We start from the raw sequence: 26,616 nt of genomic DNA, 5'->3' as shown, positions 1-26,616 counted from the left end.
CGACCCCCCCCCCCAGCACAGGCTGAATCAAACTATCACATGAACATCAACACAATTTCTCACAGTTGTCACTATTTAACAGGACTCATTGTGCAATTTACAGTGTGAAGAGGTTCACAATGGTCGATTAAAAGGACTTTTAGGTTTTCTACTGTCAGTGCGAGTGTGACGCTTGAGCAGGACGAGAAAATGGCAAAAAAAAACTTCCCGTTTGACGACCGTTCAAGCGTTTGCGCCTCTAAAATCTCCACCACCAACTCAGACCGTGTGATTACACGCACTGGAGGTTGATCGGTGACGAAGGCCCCTTGTTTGCGTAACGTTTCAAGTGAAAATGCATTACGTGTGCGTTTTCGTTTCGCAATAGCGCGGCGATGTTTAGAAAACAATGCCTGTTTACATGGCACGGGGTAGAGACACGGCGAAAGCTATGTGGTGAGCAGACCAGGGCGCTAACTGTCGCTGTTGGGTGTTCTCGCAATGAAACCGCACACACCAGAGAACAAAACGCTGTAAACGATAACAATGGGAAAACACGGACAGACCATAAATTGGATTATTTTTTTTACCGGTGACTCAACTATAAAACTACCAAGTCCTGGGAGAGTGTGGACTGGGAGTCATGACACTATGGAGGAAGACGTAGTTGTGATTGTCCAACCCCCCCCCCCCCCCAAATCAAGAAGAAAGTCCAAAACCAAACACCTGAAGTCAAATGGTGAATTAACTTAGTGTGTTTGTGAGACTGTGGCCACATTTACATGTACATTTTCCCCCTCTACCTTCAAAAACAAAAAATAACGGACCCGCATATATATATATCTGGTACAGAGGTGCTATGAGCAGCCAAACCTGTAGGGGGCAGTGTAACGAGAAGCCATGGTAGCCAATCAGAATCCTAGAAAAATAAAATACCTCCCCTTTAGGGATATCTTATCCCTAAGATATCTTATCTTTAAGATAAGATAAGATAAGATAAAATAAGCCTTTATTGATCTCACAAAGGAGAAATTTACTTGTTACCTTCTGCTCTTAAGGACTCATGAGTAGGAAAGACAAGAAATGTGCAAACAGTTACGTAAGAATAGAAGTATCTTATATACAATGACTATCAAGAACTCTAAGGACCAAAAATATTTACAGTAAGAGTAATAATAAGTAGATAAAAAAATAGGACTAAAAATAAGATAAAAATCACAAACTATAATAAAGTATAATAAGTTCTAAGGGGAGCAAAATATACAGTAAGATGAAATACAAGGAAAATAAACTATGATGGGGGACAAAGTGTAGAATAAAGTACAATAAACATACTATAGTAAAAAAATAATACCAGTGTTGGCAGTGCAGGTTCAGTCCTAACAAGTGGTCAATTAGTGACGTAGATAAAGTGCAAACAGAGATTTTCTCCAGATTCTCGACTGGCCGGAGTTTTCAACAATCCGTGTTTGTGGTGAATCTTCACTACGTTTATTTGTAAATCCGCCCAAACGCAGAGAAATATCACCGTTTGTTTTTTCAAACACCCGGGTAGACGTGGCCCCAAGTCTACTCTAAGTTGGATAAAGCAGCACAAGTTCTTTTTTTTTTGCATCAGATGATACAAACACGACCCTCATTTTCCAGTTTGGGTTCATATCTGTCTGTAATAAATCAGTGTCGGCTTCACACATCAGCTGCTGCGCTGCAAGAGACGGCTGGAGACGCTCTCTCGCAAAAAATCCCCACAAAGGTTTGTCACTTCCATTTAACAAGAGGAGCAAAAGAAGAGAAAAGAAAAGAGAAAAGGTATTTCCGCATGGAGAAACACTCAGACGTGAACAGATGCATCCTGAGCAGAAGATAATCTGACAGACATTTCTGGATGCGGACGGTGACTCAGCAGAACTGAGGCTACCGTCTCGGGCAAACAGCACTGTGTTCCTGCTTCAAGTAGCTGAAAATATGCTTATCCATATATGTTGGGACTGTCCAAAGCCTAATTAATTATTAGAACAGCACACAAGGTGAAATTATATATTGTCTCGGCATTGAAAATCCCTTTACAGCCAGATTTTACAATATTAGGAATCTTCCCTAACAATATAAGATGAAATGACATCAAATTTATACTTAAAATATTACTTTTAGTTGCTAAGAAAACGAGGACTCACTGTCACTCAGTGGAGGAAGAAACTAAAAGAAAGGTACCATATGGAGCAAATAACATCAAGACTGCGAATGAAAACTGATGTATTCATGGGTAAATGGGCCTTAATTCAAAGATACATTTCGGATAGTTAATTTGCTTAGTTTTAATAATAATAATGCTAATAATAATAATTTGATAATAATCTTAATTTGCTTATTTTGCTTCACTTAAGACAAGACAAAAACCCCACAAAGAAAAGTGAAGATACATGTGTATATGTCTATATATAAACTGTTCTTTTCTCTGTAATGCTGGCCGTCTATTTTACAGATAAAAGGACTAATATTCAATGTACCCAAGTTCTATTTGATGGATTTTTCTTTCCGTATTTTTTTTGGTCTTTTATATTGTACTTGACCTGTGTTGAAGATTCCTAATAAAAATAATAATAAAACAAAATGCTTATCCACCAGAGAATAACGAGCAGCGTCAATCTGGCTCCTCAGTTCTAGAAGAGGAACCCCGATCGATTGACAACCTCCCACGTGCCGACGCCGTCCCTGCATGAATTCTTTATGTTCGGCTTATTGGATTAAACGTCTCTCTCGTTCATCTCCGATGCAGAGGGGGGGGGGGGCATTTAACTCCCGTGTAGCTGGGTGTTGCAGGTGACGCGGTGACGCCGCCGTACCTTCTTCCCCGCCTGCTTATCCACCATGGCGCCATCTCTGTCGCTCCCAGGTTTGGCCATGGTGCGGCGCCTGACTAGCTTAGACAGCTACAGCACGGTAGGACCATCATGCACCTGCAGACACAAGACAGAAAAAACAAACACCGCAGTGAGAAGGAGTTGCATCCTGCCACATCACTGTCCGACTGGCAATTTTTTTTAGTGCAAACAAACAGCAGGTTTGGCAGGAAACAAGAGGTACTTTGGAATTGTGCGATTAAAATGGGAATCCTAAAATGGTGACAATAAAGTGGAGGAATTCACAGCCAAAAGTGAGAGAGGCGTTTGGAATGGAGGCTTTAACGGCAAAACGACAGTTGAAGTCTGAGGTCTTCATGAGAAAATGGTTCCCGATAGAAAAATACCTGTCGGACTGAACGGTCACCTACACGACACGGTAATGTCTTAATGGCCCGTCTTTTTATGTATTTGTCTCATATCGGTTCTGTTGTCATAGTATTGTTATTGTTATTTTTCTTACATTGTCATGTATATGCTGTGGAGGAAGGTCCTGTAATGTGAGTTCTCATGTTCGTGTTTATTATTAAAAAAATACATAAAAATAAAGTAAAAAAAAATAAAAAAAGGGAATCCTTGACGGAGGCCGATTACAGGCGGAGTGTAAAGAGACGGAGAGAGGAACTCGACTTCTAGCAGTCGCAGTCGCGCTGCTGTCAAATGAAAGCCGGCTGTGCGTCAGCATGCGGGCCGTCTGGAGCAGCAACCAGGGATTTTCATTGAAATTTCCGTTCCGCTCTGTGGCTGTGAACTTTTTAAGAATAAGCAGGAAGTGGCGAGGGCGAGGGCGAAAGCAGCGTGAATCACAGCTTCGGGGACTCGGGGGAGGAGGGAGGAAAGCGTCCCTCCTGTCCTCTTGCTGTCGGGGTGACCCAGCTCTTGGTGTGACGTGGTCTGAGACGGCGTGGTAACAACATGCCCCCCCCCCCCCCACGGCGACACGTGTCACTCATCTGGTCGCATGAAGACCACGGCTCTCGGTCATGAGGCTCAAATGCTGCGACTGGACTTTCACTGCTTCCCCGTTCTTCGTCCACTTTGAAAACATCTTGATTTAGCGGCAAATAACCTCTCACCCACCGATTAAGTCTCACACCGTCCGTTCTCACGTGTCTTGATATGAACTGCACTGTCAGCCGCCAAAATTTGTGGTAAATCAACCCGTCGTGAGACATAAATTAAACGTCTGTCGCTCCAGAAATGGCGTGACCTTTACGCAAATAATCGCCAAGAATCTTTATGGTCAACGGACTGAATGAGACCGTGAACCTTCCTTAAAAACCTTCATGTTGCGTTTCCGATAACTGATGTGAATTTAACAAGTTTAAAGTCTTTTTTTCCATCTTCATATGAGCCAAAACGACAGACGGCAGGTCATCACGCGTGCTTTTAAAAAGCCATCAAATGTCCTGATATAACTGCAAAAACCAAAAATCCCACCATCTCAATTCGTTCCATTATGTCCTGGTGCAAGTCACTAATCTAGGTTTTGTCCATAACAACAATAAGAAAGTAAGCTTGACCCAGTCACTCACAGAAATTCATCCTACATGGGCCAAACACTGCTCGTTTCATAAAATACATTATTAATCAAAAGAGCGGAAAGGTTGACAGCAAGAAGCAATAAATCACCTGAAACGCAAAGAAACAAGATCCAAACTGCTGATTTTATAATCGGACTGACACATTTTATTTTGTGCCTTTTAGTTTTTCGTGAAGTCAAACGTCTGACTTGAAAACAAGTGTTGACGCCACTTTTAACCACACAGCTTCTATTGAAACCTGGATGAATAAAAGAAAAAACAAGGGCAAGAGAAAGGACAAATGTGACGGCTGGCATACAATTGCCAACGAGCCATCTGTACCAGCAAACTCTGCAATAATTAGCAGCATTACTTGGAAAACGGAATCAACCCATTTAACCTTGCAGCCACTCGCACTGGAAGGCGGTTATTTACAAACGACGTCCAAGATCTGTAGGATTAAATAACGCTACACCACTTTGAACCCCGTGGCTTTCGCCATGTCGGCAGATGAAGATATAAAAGGGCGTCTTTGAAACGGCGTTTGATTGAGCCGACGGTCCACTCTGAAGATGAAAGCCCGCGCTGCGGCTTACGACTCATGAAGCGAACGCGCCGGCCGCATAAACAACGCAGGTCGATGGGCGAGCGCTTGCAGCGTCGTTACGGCGCTCCGCGTGTGAAACCAGATCAGAAAACACACCGGCGGAGTCAAAAGTGCAGCTCTGCAATTAAGAGACGTCAACCGGATGCGACACGAGCAAACGGTGTGTTGGAACATTCCCGAACACGCCCCCCCCCACGTGGCGTAAATGAGGATTTTCTGGGAACTTTTTAAATCAAAGCTGAAAACTCACTTTTTCAAGTCGGCTTTTAACTCCGTCCAGGGCAGTGTATTTTATTCTGTATGCTGTTTTTTTATGAATCTCTGGAAGGCTTCACCAACCTGCAGCACCGTCAGCACCTGTGTTTTATTTATTTAGTGTTTTTATGAATTATTCTCGTATTTACTTCTTAATGTATTGTTTTTATAGCTTTGTTGTAAAGCCCTTTGGATACCACTGGGTGATTGTAAAGGGCTACAGAAATAAAGTTTGATCGATTGATTGACTGAAGTCTTTTTGCGAGTTCAATCCGCCACGGCGGTCAGAGGCCGACGTGTGACGAACGCATCAACAAACGCGAGCCGGAAATGCTGCGGGTGTCGTAATCACGCTTGACTGTCAAGTCCCGGCGCCCCGTTCACACGAGAACGATCTGCTGGGAGCGGCGGTGGCGTGGGAGTCAACGCGGATCTGGAGGGAGTCCTCCTGGGAAAATCTGCCGCGTTTCCTTACGACACCAAAGTTGAAACGTAAACGGCTAAATAGACAACAGAAATGTTGGAGGAATTGTGGAGAAGTTGACGTGGACCACTCACACGTCTTTTGGAAATGTCACCAAATAAGCGTATTTTGGGAGGTGGCGTGTGGAGGGCTACGACAAATGATGGGTTATGAGATTCCAATGTGCTGCAATGTACCGTATCTGTGCAATTTCTCTGATGAGAGTCTAGTGGGAAACGATTTATACCTGGTTAAGATACTTTTAGGGAAGTGGTACCAAGCTGATCCTCCAACTACGGAACAATGGATCCAGGCTGTTGAGCAGATCCAGTTCATGGAAAGATTTGACTCACATGCTGAGATTACAAAGATCCCCGTTTGAGGAGAAATGGGAGAAATGGACAATATATAAGAACAGTGACAATGTGAATTCAACTGAGTGAGAAGAGACGTGTTGACAAAGACACATGTGACCCTTGCAATTTAATTTAATTATATATATTTATTTTATTTTATTTTGTATTGTATTTGCTTTGATATGTTTGTTCTTGTATTTTACAATTGTTCAAAAATAAATAAAAAGAAAGTTTCAAAAAAAAAAACAAAAAAAAAAAGATACTTTTAGTGGCTCCTAAAAAAAGCTATTACCAAGAACTGGGGAACGATAGAACCACCAACAAAGGACCAATGGCGGCAAATTGTGGAAAGAATCTACACTATGGAAAAACTAACACACAAACTGCGACTCCAAGAAGCACAAACGGACAAAAAATGGAACAAATGGATTGACTACAAAAAAACGGAACGGCAGAATGACTGATTAATGATGTAAATGCATTGTTGTCACCCAAGCATTGTTTTGATGTTATTTTTGTGTTGATAAAATTCAAATAAAAAATTAATTGAAAAAAAGAAAAGAAAATGGGGGTCAAGTGCGCCAGGCCTCGACTTGAATGCGTGTAAGAAAAGTACAGCGCGAACGACAAACGTGCATTCTGGCGGTCCGTCTCTGTCGCGTATTGATATTTACCTGCTCTTTGAAGAAATGAACACTGGTGGAGAAGTGCTTTAGAATTTAAAAGAGTGAGCAGCACAAACATGTTATTGTTGTTTATTTACACCTATAGAATGCTACCCTGGAAATTCTTCTCAAAAAGTGTTTTTTTTTTTTTTTTTAGATAAAGACACGTCCAGACGGGAACCAAAAAAAAAGAACAATATGTGGTTCCGGGTGTTCCGTCACTCAGTGTGAATAAAAGACGGTAGAAACCAGGGATTGTTCCCGGCGACCACGCAACAGGAAACTCACAAAGTAGTTTAACGCTTCGTATTCAGACCGACGATTCCAAATGACACGACGAATCGCAGCGTCTCTGCTCGGGGTGAACGACGTCCATCCATGTGAAGGTTGGTAGCTAAACGCTTCAATTGAATACAGTTCGACGCCACTTATACGCCTTTCCCCGTCTGAAATAGACTTTATATCTCCAGAGGAAAGTTTTTGCCTCTCCACAACGATCCCCAACGTCTATTTTCAGTCTCCTGGACGTGGGCTGCTGTCAGACGCCTGTGTAGCCTCGACCAGCGGCCATTAAATGATTTTCTCCACGAAAACAGCACTAATTACTTTAATAAAATTTCTGCTGCAAACCAGCGAGGCGGTGGACGTTTAATCGTTACGCCACTGCGTTGTGCACATCCCTCGCAGATAAAAAGTTTCTTGGGGGTGAGAGTTAGGGTTATTTTGTTTTACTTAATGCTCAGAGCCCATCGTGAGCGCTTCCTGCTTTTCTGCTGTTTAATTTGAATATTCAAGGATATCATCCTTTTTTTTTTTTTTTTTAATTCTCCAATAAATTGCGTTGAAGCCCCTGTTTTAAAGTCCCAGTGAAATGAAAATTCCACCTCCAAAACACTCTGGCTGTCGCTTCTAGAGACATTTTTTATGCTAACTGGCCGAAGGGTAAAATGTTAAAACACGGCAATCTGTGAGAAAATAGCCGATAAACGGCGCTATTTCCTCTGCTGGGCGGAGCTTCTGACAATAATAGAGTGACGTCATGAGTTGTGCACACGCCCAAGTTGTGTTTACATTATGGAGGATCAGAGTTTTGACCACGAAGAGGCTGAATTTAACGATATTTCATCATCATCATCATTTCAAACCCAGTGATTGATGAAGAAGACACAGAAGGTGGTTCTGCCATCGGTGACCCCGTCTGGAACATGTTTGAGGAAGCAGAAGACGCTTCGTCCTCCATTCGTCCTCGTCTCCTCGCCTCAGCAGCCGCCAGTTTTCACCTTTGAGGCTCCTGACTTTTGGAAGAACGACCGGCTTCCTGGATCCAACACGTCCAAGAGCTTTTCCAACTGCGCGGAATCACCGAAGACGAGTCCAGGTATTACTTGATCGTCTACTAGCCGCCCGAGCTAGCGGCTCCCGCTAGCCGCTCCTGCCGCCTGTGCTCTTTTTCTCCTCTCGGGTCTCTTCCAGGCTCAATCTTTCATCAAGGCTCATAAAACGCCGACTATAATTTATAAAACACTGTTAAAACCGATATTTAAGAGGGAAACAACACAAGCCAATGTAAACACAACAGATCGAGATCTGCACAACTCGTGACGTCACGCACAGGCTCCGCCCACAATGGCCCACGAAGAAGGATTCCCCCGATTTCGTCAGCTGTAGATTCAAAATTCAAATAACTTTGTTATGCGACAACAGTGGTGGGGCAGAGTCGGAGGAACCTTACAAGTAGTACCCCAACTATCGTTTTTTTTGCAAAGTAGTGTGTTACATTTCACTTAGGACTTTAATGTCCACATAGTATATACACCATAGAGCAAACACACTGAAAATACAGTATGCCATATAAAAACACACGTTAGCCTTTCCACACAGAATCCGGTCGCAGTCAATTGAAGTCGCCAGAAACAAACCAACCTTTGGCGAACGCGCCACTTTTGTGTTACGGGTACTTTAAAACCCGAGGCTGAATAATAGCGCGGTGTTGACGGGTGTCATTTTTCCGATGCTCCCCCCGCCGCCGCCGCCCAGCCGAGGGCCGGCGAGAGGTCCGTCATTAGTCAGCAGTTCGCCAGTGTGCAGCGGCATTGTGATCCGGTGCAGCTGAAAGGGGGTGGGGGGGGGAAACGTTGGCGTAAAGAGGCTGGTGTATTAAAGCGGTGCGGACGGGCCGGGACCAGACCAGAAAAACAAATGCTGACAGGACTCCGATCTGGCCCAGAGACCAAGAGAGGAGGGTGTGACTATAATTACAGAGGTATTTGGATTCTCGCCAGTTTGGCACTCGCGTTTACTGCGTTTCACGAGCAACTCGGGGACGTGGGGGGGGAAAAAAACAAAAAAAAACCAGGCGAGCTCCGCCATTAACCTTGAGAGGTTTTCATGTCCAGATCAAAACCCTGTCGTGACAAAAACTACGGTTCAGAGACTGCAGCCGAGATTAGTTTGTGGCGGCGGCGTCGAGAATTACCTAACCTGCTTACCGTCATTTAATCAGAGGAACTCCAGGAAGCCTGAGAGATGCACAACAGAGACAGATATGACACTGCAGACTGTCCAAACGTAATCCCCGTGGTCAATAATTCAGCGGCCGGGGGGGGGGGGGGGAAAGACTCCGAAGACCAGCAACTAAATATACCTTCAAGCAGCCCGTCCATTCATCCACTACGGTCACATGGAGCCCATTCCGGCCAACTACTGTCTCTTTAACACATTCCATCTCTTTAAGTGAATCAGGTGACGATGCAAAAGCTAGATTTTCCACAGAATAACTGCATTTTACTAAAACCAATGTGAAATGATCAGTTAATGAGCCGCTTTGTTTGACTGACAAAATGTCAAAGTTTTATTCAGTAAATCAGAAAAGAAAATGTAATGTGCCTTTTGTATTGGATGTTGAATGCAACATCTTTTGTTGAGAGGTATACAGATGTTCTACAGATTCAGTAAAACACAGAATAGCCAATAAATAACTTGGCTTTGGCCTCATCGCGAGAAGGTCGGGGGCCTTTCTGGATGACGTTTGCATGTCCTCCTCGTGTGTGTGTGTGTGTGTGTGTGTGTGTGTGTGTGTGTGTGTGTGTGTGTGTGTGTGTGTGTGTGTGTGTGTGTGTGTGTGTGTGTGTGTGTGTTTCCTCCCACAGTCCAACAAACACGTATGTGAGGTTAATTGGTGGCCTTAAATTCCCCCCCCCCCCCTCGAGTGGATCTCTCTGTTTACCCCTGCGATGGACTGTGGACCTGTCCAGGGGGCATCCTGCCCTCGCCCATAGCAAGCTGGGATTGGCTCCAGCAACCCACGACCCTGAGCAAGATAAGCGGTATAGAAGACGTATGGACGGATGGATTATTGTTGCTTCGTCTCTGAGCAGATCACCTCCGACATCTTTGGTCCAATAAACCCACCAAGTCTTACCCGTCCCTCAGATTTGTTCTTTTTTAATTCTTTTGTCGTCACAACGTCGGCGGAGGAGCGGCTGCTGTTTTCTTTCTTTTTTTTTTTGGAGGAGGGGGTTGGGGGGGGGGGTGACGAACAAGAGGGGGGAGGTGGCTGGATGGAGAACACGGAGGGTAGGGTAACTTGATCCACTGACTGCAGGACGGGACCGGGGAGGGACGAGTGCTAAGAATAGCAGGCAGCTTGACACACGCAGTACGCAGAGAACGCCGCTGCCACCGGCAGTAACATTACTCCACTATGGCTCCCAGAGCGCTGCCTGCTGTGAGCGCTCTCACACACCACGTGGAAAATACATGTGATCTCCAACACCCCCCCCCCCGGTCTCCCATGTGGCCGTGCACACAAAGGGGCCACCTGAAAAACCAGCCCCGATAGCGTCGCTGGCTTTAAAATGTCGCACCGTGGCTGAAATATTATTGCGAGGGATACAGAAAAAACCGACAGGCGAGATTTATAGTCACCCCGCCCCCCCCCCCCCTCCCACCCTCCACCGACAACAGAAGGCAGGCAAATCGGCAACGCGCTCAAGGAGACACACTACGCTTGCTGCAACGGTAAACAGTCGGTCACGTGACAGCGGTCCTCGATGCCGTCAGGCTAAATGATGGGGGAGGTCTCTCTCTCTCAGCTGCACATCCACTCCCAGCCTTCGTCTCCTCCTCCTCCTCCTCCTCCTCCTCCTCTGACTTCCTAATGAGTAGCAGGACAAAGCCAGGCGCAAAGGCTCGATCGCAGACTACAAGAGAGGCAGGAGGGGCAACAATACCCAGCGAAGAGCCAGCCATCTTCAACATGATCACACAGAGAGAGCGCGAGAGAGAGCGAGAGAGAGAGAGAGAGAGCCAGCCAGCATGTCTGAATTATAAACCTACAAATACCTCAAGCTATATGTGGGAAAACCTTCAAAAAGGTGCCCGGGAATGTCCAGTACGATCATTTTCTTTCCAGCATGAATTCGACGAGACGCAACATATAAAATGCATTTCAGGGTTCCGAGTTTGCGGCGTGTCAAAGCGAGCGTACAAACAGTCAATGAGTCGTCAAGCGATTACACTCGATGCGTTGGCCAATTTACGAGAGCTCCAGCTCTGCAGGGCAGCGAGAATCAGCAGTGATCACAACAATGCAACAATCAATGTGTGAATCTATCAGCTGGACCCATTGTGAATGAACGAACCGCGTGCTTGGATAATTACCAAAGGAATTCAGTTATCTGGTGAGGCCAGACAACCAACATATAGACTCTTCTCTCTGCCTTGAACAAACCTAGCCTGAAAAATACTGAATATTTACCTGCAGATTTGCAACAAATAAATGGTGTTGGTTTTACGAGATGAATTTTACCTATCAGATCGTTAATCGTCTTCTAAACGGCTCGCCTTGTGTTTTAAAGATGCGTCAGCTGCAGGTGTGCAACACGGTCTGCGACTCCAGATGGTTTTTGGCTCGGCGCCTCCACCAGGAGGACGAGGCCCGATCACGTTCTCGGTCGTCACGCGGAGCTGCTTGATCGAAGGTGATTTGCCTGAAACTCTGTCGCTGCTGAACGTTTTCATAATTCAGTAAAAGCTGCTAAAAAAAAAAAAAAGTCCTGCCGGCATTCGTCCTGCGACTCAGAAAGGGGGAGGAGATCTTGGTTCTCCACACACATTACCTGGGACGTCTGACATTACGTTTACATTTTTAGCTTTCATTTCACCTTAAGGACGGTCGTGTCAAATATTCAAGAAAACATTGAAGCCATTCAGGAGTAAAGCGATACATAAAAACCAACATAACCTGTATAAGGAGTGAATTCTGTTTAAAAACAAATCTTTTAAAATGTAGTTTAATAACAGTGGGACCATCTGTGGGGGTTTCAAGTCCATTTCATCACTTCATTCATACCCTGGGGCAAAGTTAACATTGTGTGCTCCTTGGAAACGCATCATTTCTTTCCACAGTCCCAAAAACAAGACATTAGACGGCGTCTTGTGTCTCATAAGTGTGAATGTGTGCGTCTGTGATGGATCGGCGCCCCGGTGCAGGATGTACCCAAGCCAGCACCCACTGTGGCGTTAGTGAATTTTTTAAAGGATTTCAGTATTTCAATTTTTCCAGAAACTTCCTCCGAGCACAGACGAGCACATTCTGCCCCATATTGCCACACAAACCGATAAAAAAAACAAAAATATCTGCCTCGGATTTGTATTCGAGCCGCCGCCGCCGTATTCTCAACTGTGCATCCAGTTCAAAAGGCGCAACAGACCATGTGCAGCTCTGCTCCTCCAGTCGACGGGCCGTCTGAACTCAGGGCATATTTCAACGCGGACAAACAAACAGCCGAAGACCGCCGAATGCCCGGAGGCGTCTGTTCACCTCTCGCTACCCCGAACCCCAGACGGACGAAAACCACTCCTCTTCCAACTTGTAGTCCTGGCTCTCGGTGCGCGAGCGCCGGAGTCGGCCAAGTGAGCCGGCGATTCTATGCAGTGAACTCCTTCCCTTCGCGAGTTTGAGCCATTTCATGTTTATTAGCGTTGAAAAATGGGAGACGATTGTTACCGCGGCAGCCTCAAGTTTCACCGAAGTGTTTACACTTTGTGACGACCATCATGCGTTGTCCGGTACTGTCACACATGACATCAGCATGACGTCTTTAGTTAGCAGTCATTCGACAGGGCTCTTCTTAAACTCTTCATACCTGTGTGTAAAAACACGCTGCGCCACTTCCTGCTAAGAATTTGCCGAAGAGCTCCAACTCCGGCAAAGAGAACCTCCTCCTGTTCCAGGCTGTCTCTTCGGTATAACAAACTTTCACTTTCGAGTCAGGTTTGAGTGAAACTAACTAAATAAGTCATCCCTGTGGCCTGTGAACCGACGGTTCACGCTTCACTGAACTAGCAAACTGTGTTTCTATGCCTCCGATTCCTCGTTGTCAATGGGTTTGATGTAAAGTGAAATCCAATTCACTGGCATGAGATTTTCATTGAGAAATTGGACAGATTTAGTGTTTTTAGCAGTAGTACTTTAACACTGGAAGATCACAGAGAGCATCAATTAGCATGATGCACTTAGCAACCTTTTGCCTTCGCATTGCAAAGTGAAGAGGAAAAAAAAATTGCTAATATATGATCAGATGGCAGAACTTGTAGTCGACTTTACACCCGATGGTGTTTATCTTAAAGAATCTCCACCATCACTGCTCAGCTGTCCTGCCGACAGTTGATATCAATCCCTGAGTCTTTAGCTGTGAACTGGACTCGATACCCGACCAGAGAAAACATTTCTGTTCATTCCACAGCTCGGCAACTTGAAGAAAAAGCTAAACACTCATCCAATTTCGCTGCTCACTTCAAAACTCTTGAGGAAAATATGTTGCCGCGACCCAGAAATAGTCCACCGATGTCCCAAATGTGTATTCTCCTGTAAGGCCGGAGAGCTGAACTCTTTCACAGCCTCATCCATCACTTGCAAGCTTCCATAAACATGCAGGATCCGCTGTGAACCCACGAGGGGAAGGCGCAGGGCATCGCTCGCACACAAATCAAAAGCTTCATAAAAAAAACTAAACAAAAACATAAAAAGCCTCCCGTTTGTATACGAGAGGCGTAAATGGGGTTAACTCGCCAGGCAGGGTTCGTCACTGAAACACGCCCATTCAAACTGGTCAACGAGTCTGAAACTCTTAAGAAGCCCGCCGCCGCCACTCTGCGCCGAATGTAGGTTAATGACCAGATACCCAAGCGCAGGACACGAACAATGAGGCCTTTGCTGCCGATTATGGGTTAAAAAGGAGGGGGGGGGGGGAGGGGAAGGGAATGAGCGAGGGATTAGAGCAAAGGTTAGGACCCAGGCATGGGTCTTGTTCTTAATTTCCGTGGCAGTGCCAGGCTCGCATGGCGGAATCAAACTGTCGCTGTCCAAGTAATCCTCAGAGCGCACTGTGCAGAGGGACACGTATGACCAGGGCCATCGCTGGTTTATCACATTGTGTTGCGAAAAAGCAGGGCTGTCCAAACGTGTAGAAAGTGAGTTTGTAAGATTAAAACAAATTTTTTTATGCTTCGTCACCTCTGGACACGTTCCCCCTCCTTTAAAAAAAAAAATAATGGTGCCCACTTCCTTCTCCTCTGAACAGAAGACAAGTTGTGGGCAGCATTAAAAAAAAAACCCCAGAGGCAAAGGCGCCACGCCGCGTGACCGTAAAACAACAAGAAAAAAACCAACAACACATCTGCAGCTAACAAGGTGTCACAACCACAAGGGAAGCCGAGCGCCCGGCGGGCCGCAGACCGAGAGATAAACCGTCGGGGGAAACGCCGCGTCAGTCTTCATTACGCCGTTGGAGACGCGACTCCGTCTCCGCCCGTCGCATCCGATTAACCCCGATGAGCCGTCGATCCGATCGCAGGCCCGACACACGGCCGCCGTGCCAATAGCTCTGCTCTGCGGTGCCTCCGGAGAGCTCTGGACACACCAGGGTGTGAAGGCTGACTCAGCATCTTCGACTTCAGAATCGGTTCATCTGGCATCGGGACTGTGACACGTTTTCTGCTCCTTATCCAACACAATTTATTGACCAACTCTTTGCAGAGGTAAATATTTGCTCAATGCTCAACCAAGAATGATCAGACATTATAACAGCAGGGGCTGAAACAAAGCCAATATATCGTAATCTACATTACCGTAGATTACCGTTATAAGCAGTGCTGCGGCTCGAGGACAATCTGAGGAGTCGTCAAAGTAGACGTTTGCTGCATCAGGGCTTTGCGCTGTACTTTTTTTTTTTTTTTTTTTTTAAGTACCGGCATTTTAAAACACAAGACCTCGACTGTAATTTATTCCCAAAAGCCGTGAATGAGCTTAACACTTACTCAGAGTAGAGAACGGTATAGAGACGGCTGGCTTGATTTCCCCGTGATGGAGTGCACTCAGAGCTTTTATGAAACACGACTTGGTCTCCGTACGCAGCTCCGATCTAAATATGAAGCGTAACATAAATAAACAGGATGTGTAGCACCACGATGCTAAAGGCGAGCTGTGGCGGCTTAGAGGTCAGAGAAGCGGCCTTGGGATTCAGAGGTCACAGGTTCAAATCCCACAGCCGACCCCTCCACCCATTAGCTCAATGGAGGACTGTACTGTGGCCACACCCCTGCACAAATATGTCAATGAGGGGGGGAAATAGGAATTTTATTTTCCCAAGGAGGATTAGCTTTTGTGTAGAAATCCTGTTTTTCCAGTACTGTGACTACTATGTTGGAGTAAATCAGTAAAAAAAAAAACTGGCCATGACTGCAGAGACTTTAATTACTGATGCATTTTAATCAGATATGAACATATCAACAAATGGTTACTGATTATTCTAAAGTGCAAAACACAGACACCGAGCCATTCAATGAAATTAATTTCGTTGATTTTTAAAGATCGGAATCTTAAATGGCATTTTAATATTGCATGCATGTCTTTTACAATTGTTAACATTGTTAACAGACTGGTGGTGCCCTGGATGGATGTATAATGTTATGGAAACAGTATTAGTTTTGCTTGTGTTATTTGTCACTGTAATGTTATTTTAAGTGCATAATAAAGTCCTGGGTCTGAAACTCTACAACATTGAAAATTGAGCCATGTCTGCTTTAAACTGAGCAAACGTTCACCTCGGTTTGTTCGCCGTCTAAACAATTTTTCCCAAATAAAGGTTGAACAGCAAAACTAATCCTTTAACTACAACGCAAATACTCATTTTATGGGCGTATAGACTTTCTGGAAAGTGTGCAAAGATGCGAGAGCAACGCTTTTTTAGCTTTTGTTTACACTCCATTGACATAGCAACCAGGCCGGACAGATTGTATGATAATAGCATAAAACACTGTCAATCATTACCCCGATTTGACCCCGAAAAAATGTAAACGATCCACGTTAGAACGCGTCCAATTCTTCCAGCGATCAAAAGAAATACAGACGTAGCCCTGCGAACGACAACTCATTAACCCTTTTCATTGCCGTGGTTGCGAACGGCGCCAGAGTAAACAGGATATGAGCGATTTCTTTGGCATCGGTAAAGCGAAAGCAGCCCAGCGAGGAGGAATGCGAACCACACACCCACTGTCAAATTGTCTTTTTCCAGCCTGAATTGTAAACAGACGCCGTCGACTCTCATTCATAAAAAAAAAAGAGAAAAGAAAAGTAAACTTTGAGGGCTCATTAATAATTTAAAAAGCTCACGGCGGTGCTGCTTCCTTGTTTGAACTCCCAGAGTCCTGCGGGAAGGTCGCAGGCCCTCAGAACCGCCCGTCTTCCAACGGCACACGGCGGATTAGCAATCCGTCGCACACAGTGATGGGAGCACTCGGCGTACTAAACAAAAACAACCCTCCGCACACATTCAGCTGCTGGCAGAGGCCGACACATGTTGTGTAACCGGGAGGCTCCGCCCCCTCTGCACAGACTCACTCGCCGGGCCTCTCCAAGACGCACAGCAGATTAAAGTATCACAGTTTAATTTAAAATGCTTTTTTTTCATCCAACATGGGGGAAAAATGGAGGCCGCCCTGGAAACAGACTGGTAAAGAATATACATCTTTGTTTGTACAACATTTCTAGATTATTTACGGTTAACGTGAGGAGTAGGTAGAAACATGGCTTCACCTGCATCGATGACCATTAAAGGAGAATTTAACAAACACTGGGTTTCCCTTCGCTGAGAAGGTGGGCGTAAAATAAAAACTCACACTGTGTTGTGGGTGGGTGGGGGGGGTTTCCCTGATTATATGGCTGTGGCTTGATCACTCAAAACAAAATAAAAAAAAGAGGAACCGTGTTCAGAGTGGGTGAGATAGATTCAGTACAGCCACAGTTGTTTTCTGAAACACGGTAACATGATAAGAAAATAGACAAACTACACGTTCAAAGAACGAGTTTCGTATTCACATGAAAAGAGCCAGAAAATGTACTTGGGCTGAAATAACTGTTTTATTCTACATTTTAAAAAGGCATTTATTTCCTTCTTTTAAGCCTTTATAGCTTTTTTCACCTCCAGACTGTTGAATTGCTACGGAGATTTCTTTCTTTCCTTGACAGTGACTTTCAGCATTTCTACCCTGCAACGAGAAAGGAAAAGCTCGATGGACGAAACGTGAGACGTGGACGTGTCTCCGTCGATTTGTTATGATGCTGAAGCAAATTAACGTCATAGTTCAAACGTGACTTGTGAGCCCGGGTCACCATGACACGAATCGTTCTCGATTCCAGGAAAGTCTGCAGTTTGCATGTTTTCTCCGTGTGGCTTTAACGCGTCGTCTTCGTTGTTCCAAACACACTGACAAGCCGTATGAGAAGCTGTGAATAATAAAATAGTGCACGGAGCCACTGAAAACACAACGCCAAGGTCAAGGAACTTTTTGAAAACGACTCAGTCACCGTGTAGACTGGCGAAAACGAGACTTTACGGAAACGCACAGCTTGGGTCCAGAGTAGACCGTCTCTCTCTCCCAACTAAAACAAAGTGGGTACGGCGACGACTGCATCCAAAGAGCCAAAAGCATAATCAAGTACAGCACCGTCCTAATTCCAAAAAGCAAGCCGCTGCACGGAGGGAACTCTACATGACCTTACATAATTGTTCCTGCACGACAGCACCTTTGTCCAAACCCTTTTCTGTAAGAGGCTTACATTCTGGAAAGCTGCTGTATGTCGAGGCCACAGTATATAGACCTCCAGGACCCTTTTACACAGGCCTTTCTACGTTTCTGTTTACAAAATATAGAATGTTTATTAAACTGACTTTCCAAATCCAGTAGAGCACAAGATTATGGAATATATGTCGTCTATATCTACTACACTTCCAATCCAGCCCCTCATTAAAGCTGCAAGCAGCGTTGTACACGTTGTACAACGCTGAGTGGTGGACTGAGGACGTCACCCGGCTAGTGGACGGACGTGGCCACGTTTTAAAAGTTAAATGAAGTCTCCGAACCTGCGGTGGTTCAAAGATGAAGGAGTTTAAATACAAGTTGGAGGATTTTTTACCATCCACTTCAATGTCAAATCTAAATTGAAATAGTTTAAAAGACGTGAAGGAACATAAAGAGGTTTTAAAAAATGTACACAGAATTGTGTGAATGCTGGAAGAACACGCACAATTACTTTCCAGTCTTCTGTGGTTTTTTTTTTGCAATGTGTCAGTGAACTGAATGACGACCACCTCGGACACTTCATTACAGTCCAGATTAAATCCTCTGGCATCAAGAGACATTTCTGAGTGTCCCGATGTGCTTCATATCGCGACTATTCTCAAGGCTCATACCACAAAGTCTGGGGCCACGGTATGTGAACACACGATTCCTCAAACCTCCTCTTACCAATAGGTGGCGCTGTGGCTGTGAATGGAACGTTAGCATATGGGTTCGGCGCGGCGCTGTGACGACGCTCGTGAAGTTTCGGGCAGATTGCGGCATGTGGAGCGGAGTTAGACGTCACTTCCTGTTTTGTGACGAACCATCAGACGTTCATTGGAGCGCCGTGGCCACGCCCTTTTGAGATTACAGTTAAATTTTCACACGTTTTCATCCCGTAAATCCCGTTGTATATGCTGCTCTGACTTCCTCCTCGGACGACTGCGTTTCACGCATAATGCAAGATGGCGGACTGTCTGTTGGATATAGGGTATAGCTATTGGTGTCTACATGTCTACGAAATTTCTTGGACGTGGATGAAACGTGCTAAACATGCTACAAATGCCATTTTTGCCAGACACTTGCGAAATTACCACAAAAATTTGAACGGTTCGCCACTTCTGACGTGTGCGACCATCTTCATAAAGGGTTGTGACGTTTAAGATCATCACAAATGCAGCAGTTCGCACCGTAGAAGACAGTAAAATAATAACACTGTCTCAAAGATCACCTCAGCAAAACAAAAAAAAAAAACGTGGAGGAGCCGTTTGACGTGTCATTAATGGGAGTTCCATGAAAGCAAAAATGCTCAGGGCTTCGTTCGGAGTCACTCCAGATCCAGACTGCACCGCGCGACGCCAGAAAAGTGTGCACAGGCTATGGCGGATAAACAATATCAACAAATCTTTTGTCGGAGACAAAGACCGATGACTAATGTTTGAGCGAGAAAGCGAGATCATAATAAGCCAGTCAAGGAAAACCCTGCGAGAGACGATGAGATGGAGGGAAATGACTGTATCCATTGCCAGTAGTGACAAGATCGGAGCGATTCCAGAGGAAAAAAGGCAGGTCGTCGTCTATCGTGAGGGAAGAAAGCTTGGACTTGATTATTGAACTTGGGAGCTGCACTGTGAAACAAACCAGTCCAGGTGGAAAAGGTCAACCAATACCGGGGTCGACTCGCCACCTACAAGAGAGTTACAGGTAAACGCGACGAGACGAACGGAATGGAGTCGCTCGCCAATAACGCCAATATTAAAATACCGGCAGGCCAAGGTTTTGTTTTCAGTCGGACTAAGAGAAAGGGGTGATGAACCATGAATTCTACGGAGAGAAGTGAAGGAATGCTACAATATTTATGGGGGAATCCACAGATATGATCGTGATATCTAAATATAGAACTATGTCAATTGAAGATGCAGCTTCGCGGGATATAAAATAAATTCCACCTTTTTTTTTTTTTTATTAAACCTCTCGTTCAGAGGGTTTTGGGGCAAAAATCTTCTCATTCAATTTAACCAAATTCACTACGTAATTTGGCGAATCCAATACGTTAAAATGTGTTGTGTGTTATAATGTGTGTATTAAAGCACAGTGGATGTACCAGAGGTAAAAGCAGCTAAACCTTGAGTTTCGCATACTGGCAAAAAAAATATTTAATAAATACAATGAACATAAATTGAATGTAAAGACTACGATAAAATTCAATCACACATTATTGCAATACAACCAAGGTGGCGCTTTTAACATTCAATATAAGGAAACTTGCAAATAATATGGGCGTTAATGTTGGGTCATTTCCACAAACTCAAAGTAAACAGCTACTTTAAAGAATAACGTGTGAAATATTCTGCTTTGAGGACGAATTTAACTCAAATCATTCAACAATCAATACAGCATTTTGTGAAATTGTACTATCACTAAGGATATCAGAGTTTATATTGTTTGAACTAAAAAAGGGGGCTCTGTAATATTATAAATAAATTCATAATTACCTTAAAATAAGCAAAACATTCCAATAAGACAAGAGGTGAATAATTCTGTAATGAGAAATAACCGATTCAACAATAAAATAACAGATTCAAGAGCAGAATTTCCTTAATTCTACATCAGCGTTCCTAGCAGTACTCATCAAACTATGTACATCAGAATAACTGCATGAAATACTCTGTGTTCAAAATGTGTTCGTCTCAATATAATGATGTCGCAAAACTCAAATTAATCTCCTTCAAGAAGGTTCAATAAAAAGCTAGTCGGACTTCTGAATACCTTTAACGGGTATTTAGTCCTTGGTGAGACTTTTGTCAAATAAGAAAAGCAGCCCGACAGCCGTCTTTATTTCAGCAACATGACAAAATAACCTGACTTGTCTATGCTGTGTCATTGTTCCAGTAATAGTCAATAAAAACCCAGTCAGTCCATTTGATCATAAATTATTACAAACCGTTTGCAGTGATCTCGGTAAACTTGTAGACATTAGTGCTACGTCTTTTTAAATTTATTTGTTTTTACAACTAAAGCACAAAGCGCATTTTGTAGGTAATCATGTTTCTGGTTGGTCAAATACTTTGTTTTGTGGCTCGTGTCGCCCAGCAAACCTGGTTCCACACCAGTAACCTCGTATTGGCCGTCAGTTCTCGGTAGGGATGAGCGTTATTAGTCCAGATTAACAAAACTTCCACCTCGTCTCGTGTCTGCGTCGGAAATATTAGTTGGTTTAAACCAGTTTTATCGATCTGAAGTGATCTCTATGTCGCGCCTTCAGAGAGTTGTCGGTACTTCGAGATTTAAAGAAGAAAACAAGCTAGCGTGTACGCGGCAAGAACGACGACGACGAATGAGCGACGTATACATTCAACTCGAGCATCGGGATATTAAACTGCTGCTATGAGCCACCTGGTTGAAAATAAAGGCTTCTGAGAGTTGATGGAAAATGTGGAGCCTGGTTTGTAAACGCTGTGTGACCGTATTCGTTCTGTTGACAGAAACAGCGGCAACATTATTTTTTTTAACAAAAGCTCGAAAGGCTCTCGTAGTCGCCATTTACCTCCTTCTGTACTTTATCGTGCTGTACTACAATAACCAAGTGTTCCGTTTTGCCAGTTAAGATTATTATACCATTTAAATATCAAGTTATACCAACGCCAGAGACTGACTGCGGTCTGTCAGTCAGTTGCTTTAAGAACCTCTTCTCAGTCATACACTTTTAATATCAGCCGCCTACTCATAAATAATTGTTTGTTGCAAGGGTCCTGGTATGCAGAGTCAATATGCGATATCAGACACCGTGGTGGAAAACATGAAGCTACGCCTCGGCTTCAAGGGGAACAACAAAAAGCCATTGATGTCGGAGAAGCGGAACGGTGTCAGACGGCAATGTCAATTATTTGTCCCACCGTATTCTAACAACCTTTAGCACGACAGGAGGTCTCATTCAATCCGAGCCAAATCACCATCTGATGCCTCCTCGGCTGCCAGACGAGCGCCGAGATATTAGCGCAAATTCATTACAGACACCCAAAAAAGGGAAAAGCAACTGAAGGCGACCCAAAAAAAAAAAAAACGACGACGTCTTTCAAAGTGGGCGAATGTGATTACGCCGCCATGAAAACTCGTACTGCCACATGCAATTAACTCCACGGGCACAATGACGGCAGTGACACTGTATTTATACCTGAAGTCCCACCGTGTTCGTGTAAAAATTAATAGATTACATCCATAGAAACCCGTTTCTACACTGCCTGAATGACCAGAAGCGCCTATATGAAGTAGATGTTCGTTTTAAAATCGGCTAAATAGCAAAACAAGTGAATAATTTAACAACCACTACAATGAACAAAAAAAAAAAATTGTGCAATCACAATCTTGCCTATAGTGTTCAATACAATGATGATCAACCTAAATTAAGACTTGAATGAAACTAGCAAATGTAGAACATTACTTCTAAATGGCTTTGTAATTCTGCCTAACAGGCATTTGAAATGTAACAAGTTTAATAACTGCGTTTTATATTAGTAATGTGGAAAAACAGCATGTGTTCTAATCAATATTAAGCACAATGCATATTACCACGTTTATTTAGAATAAGATCCTATTCTCTAGTTTAGGTGTCATAATAGGATGAATTACATGCTAGTTTGTTTGTATACAACAGTGATGAAAAGCTGTTTGGCATTTGCTTCCTGTATTTTCCAGAAATTCTATATTTGTTTGTGTGAGAATATTTCAGTAAGGTAACCTTGAGGCTTGAGAAGTGGGCTGATGTCTGAAAGGTCACTGGTTAGAATCCCAGGGTCACATACTGCGATTCCATGGAGCAAATTCACCAACAGCATGGTTGGATTAATTAAGTGGTTGCTGGAATAAAGTGGAGAAATGACCCTGTATTACCAAAGCATTGGTTCAAAATGAAGATGGAAGCCTGGTTAAATAGTCCACATTTTTAACAGTTTAACAGCCTATATCAAGAATGTGACTAGGAGCATTTAATTTAGCCCAAATCTCAAGAAACTGTTATATGTGAATTGATAAATATTCTATATTTGCGTAATTTTGTGGGGGGTTGTATGAAAAACTCTAGTTCCACGTGGATAAGATTAATATATCCTCAAATTAGTGTGACATTTCCAAGTCACATTTCTTTGGAGTCTTTTACAAAACAGTAAAATCACTATGTAGTCACTGACTGACTGACTGATCCTGCCGTGTTCTGTGATTGTGGTAAAAGGTTCTGCTTTCCAAATGCGAAATATCATTTTCTGCATTAAATCATTCACCTAGATAACAAAATTGACATTTTAGGGTCGCGAAAGGATTTTGGTGCGAGGATGGTGACGGTCTACCTGACGCCAGGAGGGCTTCCTTTATGAAAATCCCATGCATTCCAGCATATCTGACTTGCTTTTGTGTTCCATCTACGCTCATTAACAAATATCTGAACTCCCAATTCTCCTGGCCAAGGAGCACAATGCGTGCACTGTCTGTGGAGTGGCGACGTTCATTTTAATAGTAAATCAGACCCTGGGCTGTATTTCCTAAACCCTGGCTGACGTGTAGAGTTGATTCAGATCAGTCGATGCACAGACAGCCATCTAAAAAAAACAAAAACAGGCAGCTTTTGTATCAGGCAACACGCACACACACACACACCCCCCTCCAAGATGTCACGGGCAGCAGGGAGCTGGGAGGCGCAGAGCCTCCTCGGTATTCCGGCCAGTTCCTTTGCAGGGTAATAAGCCCATCGTTACTACAATGCGTGGTACATTTGATAGTTTTTATTGTGATTTCTACATAACCCACCCACCCCCCCCACACACACACACACACCCACCTCATCTCCTCACTAAAAAGCTGCAGCTGGTTGTAAATAAACCGCAGCGTTGAAGCGGCTCGTTGCAGACAAACACCACCCACCTCACGTCGCTTTTCCCCCCTTTCCCCCCCCCCCCCAACACAGAAAGGCCAGTGTTTTTTGCTGGGCGCTTCAAATCTCCCGACTTGACTCTTATTTTGCAGGAACAACGCGCACTTGTGAGCTCTTATTACAAAAAAAAGGGAAAAAAAGGACGTGATCCGGTTGAGTCACTATTTAGGAATGATTTTTTTTTTTTTTCTGGGGGGGGGGGGGTAAATTAAATTGAACACAAGTTCACGATTTGGATCGACACTGGCTGCAACAACAAGCAAAAGACTGAGACAAAAGCCCACCGCAGCCCCCTTTTTTTTTCTCTCTCTCTCCTCGCAGCGGTCCCCCTCCCCTAGCTAAAAGCTCCGGCAAACCCCGCACAGCCCTCCTTTCTCCCCCGGCCCCGCACACAGGCTCTCACGGCTCGGGCTTATTAAACCACCCCTCCCCGACATTTTTTTTCACCCCCCCCCCCCACCAACCCACCCTTCCCCTGGTTCTCCGCTTCAAAAGCGACCGAGATCATGTTCACCCCCCCCCCCCCCCCCGCCTCCACCCTCCCTCCTCCACCACCACCACCCCCTTCTTTCTTTCTAATTTTTTTTTTTTTAAACGTTTGTGGATTTTAAGAAGAAAATAATAACCTTACAAGTATTCAACGTGTGTAACGCACGTGGCGCACAACTGTGGCGATGCCACGCAGAAAACGCATAACATCGCATTTTTTTTTTCTCCGCACGCAGTTTACGTCAAGTTAGCTTCGGCGCTAGCCAGACGGCTAACGCTTGTTAACTCGGGATTTTCAGGCAGCCGGGGAAATATTTAAAAAAAAAACTAATAAAAAAAACCCCACAACAAAACTCGATATGGACTCACCTTTTAAACCGGGGTCACGCGCTCCGCCGACGAATTCGAGGTCCAACCGTAGGTGGAAATATTACACAACGTTGAGTTATTTCCTAAATATTGGACGCTAACCGTAGCCTACGGCTGTGTGACGTTCATCGCCGCGTTTGAAAACATCTCCGCCGTTCGTCGCCTCGTCCTCGAGCCGAGAAAAGCCCAGCAAAACATGCAAGCGGCGCCGCCATTGGTCCGCCCGCGTCACGTGACCGCCCGAGCCCCGGCCGAGCTTATAAGGTCCCCCTCTCTCTCTCTCTCTCTCCCTCGCTCGCTCGCTCTCCGGCGTCTCGCTGGAGAGAAACTGAACGTGATGTGGCGACGTGTCAAACGATTTAACTCTTTCTTTTTTCCTTTTTTTTTCTTCCTTCCCCCCCTTGACGCTGTGGCTGAATACTTTAAACGTGGAGAGTAGTGTGTGTGCTGGTGGGTAGGACGTCTTACGGGTGAGTTTGGACAGAGTTAATGGCAGAGAGAGAGAGGGGGGGGGGGGAGAACAGGAATGGCCGCTTGACGTCATCTTTTCCGCTGTTGTGTTGCGGTCGGTGAGAACTTTCTCGAAGGCTGAGGTTATAAGCGGAGGAATGGCGGGCTTTGCTTTTATTTTCTCTGAGGGTTATTCAACCTTCCCTCTTCATATTTGTGGTTTCATTAATGAGCGAGTCGAGGCTACTTCCCCCCCGCCGCCCCCCCCACTCCGAGCCCGCCAACTCCTTTTGTACACGACGCCCGCTCCGAGAGCCGGTGGCGCAGTGACATTTGCATCATGGGCCGCACTGCGCATGCGTCGCGGTGCACAATATCGCCGTGTATGTTGCGGGGTTGGAAGTGAGTGGCGTTTGGGAAGGGGGGGAGGAGGGAGCTGGGGGGTGGAGGAGGAGGGGCGCCGGCTAGACACCGACACGCCAGCGGGGCGGGGTGGCCATGAAATGACAGGGGCAGTTGTAAGAAGGGGGCTGTGTCTCCGGGTTTGAGGGAAGATCACACAATGGCGCGGCTTCAAGTGAGGCTGCGTGCTGAGCGCCGCAGACGAGTTGCATTCGGCCGCGCTGAAAACACGCCTTCCTAATTATTCTAATAACTCCACGTTTTTTTTCTTTTCGCGTATTTAAGCCATTTGCACATTTGACACCATGTGCATAGAAATCGGTAATGCAAGACGGTGATGATTGGTTGCAAAAAGAAAAAGGAAATATGATTTGCAATAAAACACTACATGCGATTCCAAATGATATCAAATGCCAGCACTCATGACTAAATATTTAAACTGGATTTCACTTGATTTTTGTGGCTCTGCCAGTCGAGATGGTGTCTTTCAAGTGGAATGTTGCAGGTTCGAATCCCCATCTCCTCCCTTTCCACAGGCCAAAGTGTCCTTGAGCAAGGCGCTTGACCTCAAACTGCCCCCAATGGGTGGCTTGATGACGTGGCAGCTGCTTAAAGGGGTCATACTATCCAGCTCTTCAACACTTTCCCCTGGTCTCATTGGTCCAGAAACCTTGTATTCCAAGTTCAAAGCTTTTCTTTGATCTTCCTCCATTTGAATATTGGATCCAAGGAGCTGCATTCAGAATCTGCTGTGTCTGTGTGAGCTGGACTGGCTCCGCCCACACATGCCCGTCTTGGGAAGAAGAGGAAGTACTTCCTCTCGTGGGGCCAGAGCAGAGCTGCCTGATTGTGGGAGGCTAACCCCCCCCCCCCCCATGACACTATATAGGGTTTGTTTTCTGATTGGAGCAACACTTTTAAAAACTGAAACAAGCCAGGGAGAGAGAGAGAGAGAGCGGACACACTTTCATTACAAGTTTTGGGACAATTATTACCATTGGAAAACCATTAGAAAGTGAATTTTGCATAATATGACCCCCATAAAGTTACTGTACCAGAATCCACACGGTAAAAATGACATTTTGCTCACGAGATCTCGATTCGCACTGGA

The 26,616-nt window shown here is 44.8% G+C and overlaps 1 protein-coding gene across 2 annotated transcripts in view; it reads right to left on the bottom strand.

The window, feature by feature from the left end:
• ankrd12 (ankyrin repeat domain 12) overlaps positions 1 to 25,491 on the bottom strand; it is a 39,276-nt gene extending 13,785 nt beyond the window's left edge. For both annotated transcript variants that reach the window (XM_080503192.1, XM_080503193.1), the window contains exons 1-2: positions 24,654 to 25,491; positions 2,823 to 2,936 (exon numbers count right to left, since the gene is read on the bottom strand). In XM_080503192.1, the coding sequence (XP_080359318.1) occupies positions 2,823 to 2,882 (60 nt within the window). In that variant the 5' untranslated portion in view covers positions 2,883 to 2,936; positions 24,654 to 25,491. The remainder of the gene's footprint in view (positions 1 to 2,822; positions 2,937 to 24,653) is intronic.
• Positions 25,492 to 26,616: the final 1,125 nt, after the last annotated feature.

Source organism: Blennius ocellaris, assembly GCF_963422515.1.
Source record: "Blennius ocellaris genome assembly, chromosome: 10".
Classification (NCBI taxonomy): domain Eukaryota; kingdom Metazoa; phylum Chordata; class Actinopteri; order Blenniiformes; family Blenniidae; genus Blennius; species Blennius ocellaris.
This window is presented reverse-complemented; position numbering and strand designations above follow the sequence as displayed.